Genomic DNA, 8830 nt, shown 5'->3' with positions numbered 1-8830 from the left:
TATTTCACAGCTGGAATAATGTGTGCATTTCTGGTCACTGCACAATAGGAAGGGTGTGATTGCACTGGAGGGGATGCAGAGGAGATCACCATGATGCTGGCTTGGTTGAAGCATTTTAGCTATGAGGATGAAAAGCTCTGGTGTTTTCTTTGGAATAGAGAAGGCTAAGAAGGACCTGACTGAGGTGGATGAAATTATATGGGCACGGACATGGCAAATAGAAAGCACCTGTTGTCCTTAATTGAAGGGTCAATAACAGGGGGCATAATTTTAAGGTGCACAGCAGGAGGTTTAGAGAGGATAAGAGGAAAAACCTCTTCACCAAGAGTTTGGTGGGAATCTGGAATGCATTGCTACAGAGGGTAGTTGCAGTTGGGAAACAACCTTTAACAAGTACTTGGATGAGCACTTGAAATGTCATAACATTCAATATTATAGGCCAAGAGCTGGAAAGAGGGACTAGTATAGATTTGGAGTAGTTATTTTTGTCTTTGCAGACTCGATTGGCTAAAGGGCCTCTTCTGTACAGTATGATGCTATGATAGTATCTTAAGATGGCTAATAAGACAGTAGATGTCAGAGTTATAGAGATGTATGTCACAGAAACAAACCTTTCGGTCCAACTCATCCATGCCAACCAGCTATCCTAAATTAATCTAGTCCCATTTGCCAGCATTTGGCCCCTATCCCTCTAAACTCTTCTTATTCACATACCCATTCAGATACCTTTTAGATGTTGTAATTGTACCAGCCTCAATCACTTCCTCTGGCAACTCATTCTATATACGTACCACCCTCTGCATGAAAAAGTTGCCCCTTAAGTTCCTTTTAAATCTAAAGCTATGCCCTCTTGTTCTGGACTCCCCCACCCAGGGAAATGACCTTGTCTATTTACCCTATCCATACACCTCAAATTTTATAAATCTCTAAAAGGTCACCCCTCAGCCTCCAACACTCAAGTTGTGTTGGTGTAACTTTCCAAATTTCACCGCATTGCGAAGTAACAAATACTGTATAACCACTCTCTTCAAAAAGGGTGGCAGTAAACAGAAAACTAAAGGCCAGTTAGTTTGATGTCTGTCGTATTTGAGGTGATCATTAAAGTGGATATAACTGGCACTTAGAAAACCCAAGGTAATTGGGAAGAGTCACCATGATTTTCAGAAATGGAAACCACGTTTAACCTATTTATTGAAATTCTTTGAAGGAGGAACATGCTTAACTTTTATTATGGCTAATGGGAGCATTTGACAAGGGTACTACATAAAATGTTATTGCAGGGAATAGATGTACATGGTGTACAAGTTGACAGAAAGCACAGATAGATGTTTTTAGCTAGCCAGCCAATTTGAGTAAATGGATCTTTTTCAGATTTGCAGAATGTGATAAATAATCAATCACAATGTTACTGTATGGAGGAGCAAGCTTGAAGGGCTGAATGGCCTACTTCTATTTCTAATTCATACATTTACCAGACTAACATCAGGAGTGAGCAGATTATCCTATCAGGTCAAGCTGGACAGGATAAGAATTTATCAACTCGACTTAAGAAAAGTAAGAGGCATATAACACCAGAAGTCTTGACCAGGTCTGATAAGGATGTTTCCTCCTAAGGTAGAATCTAGAATTCAGGGTCACTGTTTAAATATAGGTCACCTACTTAAAACAGAGATGAAGCCAATCGTTTTCTGAGTCTTTCGCATGTTCTTCCTGAAAAGGTGGTGGAAACAGATTCTGAATATCTTTAAGGCGGAAATTGATAGATTCTTGGTAAGCAACTAGATGAAAGTTTATCAGGTTGTGTGGTATTGAGGTTACAATTAGATCAGCCTTGACTAGAGGGGTTGAATGGCTTACTCCTTAGCTGAAAATGTATTGCTGGAAAAGCGCAGCAGGTCCTTAACCTTGTTAAGGCTTACTCCTTAACCTTGTTTACGAGTTCTGATGTATAACTCAGGTAGAGTACGGAGGGAAATGCATCAGAAACTGATCATCCTGGCACTTCGGAAGATTTCTTCTTTGAGGTGGTAGAGTTTAGAGTGAGTATAATGTAGCATTGATGCGTGTTGGCAGGAGAGGCACTAGAATATTTTAAGCAGTCCAAAATCTGAAACCAAAACAATTTAAGTTTCAATTTTTATTGCTTTATCCAGGAATTATTGGTGAGCAGGCCTCTTGCTCTCACCATCATCAAAAATTCTTCATGTCTAATCCTTGCAGATTTATCAGGATGTCAGTCTTGGTTGTGGTTTGTAGTCAAACTCCATCCTTTCTCTAGCAATAAGTAGGTGGAGACCAATAAGTATGCCTGGAGAATCCAAGTCCACACATGTTCATTATAAAGCCATAAATACAATTTTGCTGCATCTTTGCTGATATTGCAGTTCAGATACAAAAATATTGTTCAAAGTCTCATGACTGCCACACCCAACCATTTCTTGAATGAAATGAGAGAGGTCCATAAATCTGGCAGGGGTTTCCACTTAGGGTTCCTTCAAAAACGTGGAGCAGTAACTTCCATTCTGATAGTTCTCTTGCAGAACTATCAGGGAGAGTAGACCACATTCCCTTTTCTCAGCAATCAGCTGTCATTCCTGAAACTTAAAAAGGTCCAGAATGTGGAGGTGCCGATGTTGGACTAGGATGGACAAGGTCAGAAATCACACAACACCAGGTTATAGTTCAACAGGTTTATTTGAAATCACAAGCTTTCGGAGCCCTGCTCCTTCATCAGGTGAAGCGCACACAGACACAGAACTTATAGGCAGAGAGATCAAAAGATCATACAGATAATGTGAATGGGAGTGCCGACAGGCTGAATAACAAATTTCTGCAGGTGATCAGAGTGTCAGAGTGAGTAAGTGTCAATAGCTGAATAGCAAGTGAAGGGATGACCTATAATCCGATTAATTGAGGCAGAGAAATACTTACAAAAAGTTAAAAATAAGGTGGTGTTGGAGACAAACCAAAAGGCTGGAATAGCATGATTGGTATAAGAGTCGCATGCAGAGGGTCTAACCAATGTAACAAATAATACAAAACTACAAACTAATTAAGGTAGAGAGGTCATAAGATACCAATTTGACACCATCACCTTGACAACTTAAAGTAGAAAAAACATAATAAGAGTGTTATACAGTTTTGGATTAGTTGTTACTTTGGCTAGACCCTTGTCATGCGACTTTTATACCAATCACATTATTCCAGCCATTTGGTTTGTCTCCAACACCATCTTATTTTCAATTTTGTGTAATTATTTCTCTGCCTCAATTAATCGGATTATAGGTCATCCCTTCACTTGCTATTCAGCTGTTGACATTTATTCACATTGACACTTCTGATGACCTGCAGAAATTTGTTAGCTCAGGTAGGAGATAAGGATCTGGAGGAGTTGGGAGAGAATGGGTGTCTGGTGCTAGGATAGGGACTGAGGCACATCATGTCCTGAGCGGGGGAAAGGGATGCACCAGGTTCATAATGCGGGAGGAGATGTCAAGTGTGGAGCATCAATCACTGGGAAGGTGGTGAGGGGGTCAAGTCATGTTTTAAGGTTCTGGGAGAAGGGTAGCTGGATATTTGTGAGATTAGTATGGACTTAGTTGAATAGTAACCAAGGAGTTCAACCAAATATTTAAGTCTAATTTCTCCTGAATAAATATTTATTTAATTTCATCACAGCCGCCTGAGCTGATGATGAGCCCTCTGATTTAAATGAATACTTTGCATTCAGATAGTGGAGGTTTCTGGATTAAGATTATAAATAAATAATCTCAATTTAATAAAATAGTGTTCAATAATTTCTAGTCTGGATATGATAGGTATTATACATAGGATTTTTGATTAAGCTAATGTTTATTAGAGTTTAGACTCTTGCCACCTATGAAATGTGGTAATGGTCTTGTCCAACAATATTTTCAAATTGAGGTAAATATTTGCAATGTACTCTTAATAGTGGATGGTTATATATTTGATTATAATCAGTAAACTGGACATATACTCATTGTAATGTTGATTACATGTTTCTCACAGATTTTTTTAAAGGCTCTGTCATTAAGCTTAGTATTTGGAAGCATGTAAACAGTAGTGATAAATTTGACTTCATAGTTAAATGTTATTTTTATTGCACGAAAACAAAGTGTTCAAGATCCAAACCATAATCCATTTAAATCTGCTTAAGGCAGAGAGTCCACTTCCAAGAATCACTGAACATTTTCAGAACTAGACAAACATTTTAACTCAAAAAAAGGCTCTGCTATACAAAGGACAAAATTCTCTGAAATCAATCAGTACTGACTGATTTCAACACAGATAAGCAAAATAGTGGCCTGTGGAATGAATTTTATAGCATTAATAATGAATGAAAGAAATTTAGTGGGACATAGAACACAATTCACATTTGGTTCAAGTCTGTTGGCTTATGAAACATTATCAAAACAAGGTTTTTAAAAAATAAATTTTTAAGAATGCTACTATGCATAATTCAAAGCTGAGATTATCAAGATAGTAATTTTAACATTTGGCAATGGCATAAAATTAGTAATATCAGATCAGTCACCCTTTTTTTTGCCATTGAAGTCAGTGAATGGAAAATCAGAGAAATATATGACGGTCTGTTGATTCACTGACTCTTGTCTGCCTTATGCAACAACTGAAAATTAAACTTACCTCTATGTGTTCCAAGTCTTTGACTAACAAATATTAAAAAAAAAAGAGGTAATTTAGTGAGCATGGGTGTGGAGGTTTCATTTTCAAAATAAAAATTTCAATTTGAATGGAAAAATTAAGGTACTGTTCCAAGGATTTGTTGTGTCTGTAACATGGTACAAGTTCTTCTAATATTTGTGCCTCCTATATGATGCTTATTTGTTGCAATATGCAATGTTATATAGAACAAATGCAATACAAAGTTCCAGTATACAAGCCAAAATACATCCAATGCATTACTGTTTCTGAAAAAGCCTTTATTAGCATGTGATAATACATCACAAAAATCAGTCTGCATCTTAGGCACCAACAAACTTCTTTTCAAACCAACTTAAGTTAAGCTATTGTATTTTAACTAGAAAAACCTCAATGTGCACACACATTGAGAGGCAAAATTCAGATAATTTAAACAGAAAGCTTTTAATTCTGTATGTATAGAAATTAACACTGGTAGGTTAAAAATAATCAAAAAGGGCATGTCTTTACTGACATTAATTGTAATTTTTAAAATTAAAAAGAGGTTATAACAGATGGGGAAGTAGCTCCAAGTCATGTGACAAAGTTGATGTTTATGCACATTAGTGATGAAAATTAACTTCAACTTTTTCCCCATTTTTAAAGAAACTTGATTATTGTGTAATACAATATTTGCTGAAATTTTGCCAGCAAGATTTATCCTGGTATTGTTGAGTGCTCAACACCTCACTACAATAACTTCATTAGTAATAATGGAGCTAATCTTTTCATATGCATATTGGAAATAAATACAGGTCAAGCCTTTTAATATCTTGTGTATTTCCTTTGAAAAATGGTAACAGCTAAATTATATACAACCAAACAGTGTTATAAAATATAACATGGAGAGTAAATATATTAATCTTAATTGGACTGAAGAAAAAAAAAATCACTTGCAGTGAAAGGTACCAGTGATAATACAAGATTAAAATAGATGAATCTAAAGGGCAAAATCTTGTCACTCGACTTTAATTTACATTAAAATCAAGAAAATTCAATGAAAACATGGATTACACCATGATAAGAAGCACATGGTACTCAACTCTGAAAATTGTTCTGTACACATAAGCAAATAAACAGTACAATTGCATATAACAAACTAGAAATGCAAATCTGTAATTAGACCTTAATGAAAAAGTTGCAAGCATCATATACATCAAATCAGTTTTATAAATTAAATTAAATTAGGTGTGCATCTGTTTTGAGACTGGTTTAACAAATTCTGTTTCAGCAAAAACTTTTGTGATGACAAGACGTTTTTAGGGATTCCTCAAAAGCCATGACAAAATAAATGATAAGAATGAGAACTGCAGGTATTCTGAATCCTGAAGGAATGATTTTGTATTTACCATGATTATTTTCATTCAATTTAAAGGAGGCAGAACTAAACCAAGTTGCATCTGAACTTTCTTACATACTAACTTATATGCCCTCAAAAAAGTACAAAATAACCCTGACAAAGGAAAGACCTACAAATGTCATATTTGCATTATTAATAGGTTAGTTATTAACTATTTTAAATTATCGATTAAACTTTGCAAATATTTCAATCTACCACAATTTTCCAGAAGGTAGGCCCACAGCTGTGTTACTGTTAACATTCATGCTGCTATTTTGCTCGTTTGTAAAATGATGTCAATAAAAGCTGCATCAGAGTTGTTAATGGCATTTGTGTAAACATTGTACTTGAAACTGGCAATGTGCTATACAGCAGAACTGAACAGTACACAACTGAGAGGTAACTGAAAGTTCCAGCAATTATTGGTATTTCATATCATATTTAATGGCACACTGAAGATGCTACTCAAATGAAGTAGTTGTTAAATAACACTAAAACAAAATTTATAATGCAGTTTCAATTAAATTGTAACATTTTTTCTTTAACGTGCAGATAGAGCATCAAAGCTCATTTCATCATTCAAAAATTAGAATAATTTCAACAATATTGCATTGAATTTCAGAAACACTTCTGCAAAAGATTTGCGAAGCCTTTAACGAATACTTCTGTATTTTGACAAATACCCACCTTAACAATATCTCTGGTGCAGAATTTAGCTAAATCATTTACTTGCACACCTGAGAAATGAAAAAAGTTATAGTGAAGGAGCAGATCATTGTTATACATTCTAGCTAAAAGAGAGTAAGTCTAAATAAGTAAATACTTTACTGCCAAGGTTACACAAAAGCCATAAATGATTTACAGCTTTATCTGAACAGGTCATTCAATATACACGCAATATATTAAAATCATATAAATTATAAAACTATACAAAGGGCACACTGTAGCAAAATAGGTTAGAACAAAAGGGTAACTTTTGTTTTTTTAGTTGTAGCTTTTACGAATGGCTCCTCTAAATTCTGCACCCGTAAAACATTTATTAATCATTATTATCCACATCACAAATAACTGTATCCCACACCAAGCTGTTTGCCCTCCCACTTCCTCTGAAAATAATTATGTCAATCATCCAGCAAGTAGGCATCCAGCTACAGTAGCAGATTATTTTCACAGTATTTCCCAAAAAGGTTTTTTTGCCCTCGTTCACATCTTCATCAGTCAATTGGTCCTTGGAAAATTAGTTTAATGATGCCTTGCTCTCCATTAAGTTGTATAGCACAGAAAGGACATGCTGCATGGAATGCATGAGTACCATGGGGTAATGGAATTTGAGACCAATATTTTGCTGTTTTCTCAGAGCACACATGTCCACATGGGTTAAATGTATGTGTAGAAGGTCCTGCATCCACATAAAATCCTGCTTCACAGCCTAGCCAAAGTGGCACATATGGTCCAACAGTTCTGCACATAGGACATTCTCGTTCATTGGCTTCTGATTCACTACGATGGCCCCAGTTGTGGTAACCATGGACATGACCACAGCTGAGATAGGCCCAGGGCTGTTTCTCTTCCACAATATCCTTTCGATTAATGCTGGGAAATGCTAGGGTGTTAAGCCCAACCGGACACTGAGGTCTAGCAGCATTTATCTCCTGTCGAAGAGCCTCAATGTGTTTTTGGGTTGGAGTGTGGAACAAGCCATCTGCTGTTCTCCACAGAAGCGTTGCTCCACAAAGATCAACAAGTGAGCCATCCTGAAGAACATTAGTTTCACTGTCCACCTAAGAAAATAGTTAAAAATGCTAAGTACATGTAAAAATGTTCCTCTCATTTATATTTCAAAAATACTTGTTAGCTACAGCATAACAATCGGAGAGAAAAACATAAAGTGGTCTCATTTTAACCTTTTCCAATGTTAAATATAACACCAAAATTAGAATTAAACTGCACAGACCTGCAAGGGTTTTGGTTTAATCAACAATTTAGGCTAAGTCTGCATATCTATGGTGATAGATATATTTTAATTAGCTTCAGCATTCTTGTGATAGACAGCGATGTCACTCCTTAACACTATGAAGTAGCATGCTGCCAGAAATGGACATTAGATGCAGACAGAATTTGAATAAATCAGTGATACTCATATACAAAATAGCATGTCAATCCTAGGATTAGATTATCTACATATCTTTTTAATGCTGATACTGGAAGAAATAATGAACCACATAATGAAAATGAGCTGAAGTACTCATGATTAATCAGCAGTTTAAAAAAAAATTCAGTTCAGTAAATCTTTGAATTATATAAATAAGGTTATTAGTTCTCAACACTTCCAACAACTTGTAATAAATAGAAAAAAAATACATTTACAATTCTAACTTTCAACCTTCAGACAAATCCTGGAGGAAAATCTGGACAATGAAGAGAAGATTTGATTGAGTTTTCAGAATTCTGAGGAGTCCTGACGGTGTAGATAGAAAGGAACAGTTTGGATTCAAGAACCATAGGACAACATTTTAAAATTGCTGGCAAAGAACTAAAGGTGACATGAGGAAACACCTTTTCCAAAAGGAGATTGGAGCCAGATTCAATTGTTGCTTTCAAAAGGGAATTGGGTAAAGGGAAAATGATTAAGGGCCAAGAAATTGCAGGTTTAGAGGAAATGAGCAGTAACTAATCTTTGATTCTATGAAATCACTTTAGGCTACCATACTGTGAAATGACATTCGATGCTATGACTCACCTGAATTGCTGACACATACATATATTGGTAGT

At 35.7% G+C, this 8830-nt stretch overlaps 1 protein-coding gene across 1 annotated transcript in view; it reads right to left on the bottom strand.

Moving 5' to 3' along the window:
- Positions 1-4097: 4097 nt before the first annotated feature.
- LOC122553627 (E3 ubiquitin-protein ligase pellino homolog 2) overlaps positions 4098-8830 on the bottom strand; it is a 247120-nt gene continuing 242387 nt past the window's right edge. The window contains exon 7 of the mRNA XM_043697729.1: positions 4098-7839. Coding sequence (XP_043553664.1) covers positions 7273-7839 — 567 coding nt within the window. The 3' untranslated portion in view covers positions 4098-7272. The remainder of the gene's footprint in view (positions 7840-8830) is intronic.

The sequence above is a fragment of the Chiloscyllium plagiosum genome, chromosome 10 (assembly GCF_004010195.1).
Source record: "Chiloscyllium plagiosum isolate BGI_BamShark_2017 chromosome 10, ASM401019v2, whole genome shotgun sequence".
Classification (NCBI taxonomy): Eukaryota; Metazoa; Chordata; class Chondrichthyes; order Orectolobiformes; family Hemiscylliidae; genus Chiloscyllium; species Chiloscyllium plagiosum.
Note: the sequence above shows the minus strand (reverse complement) of the source record. Positions and strands in the feature narration are given on the sequence as shown.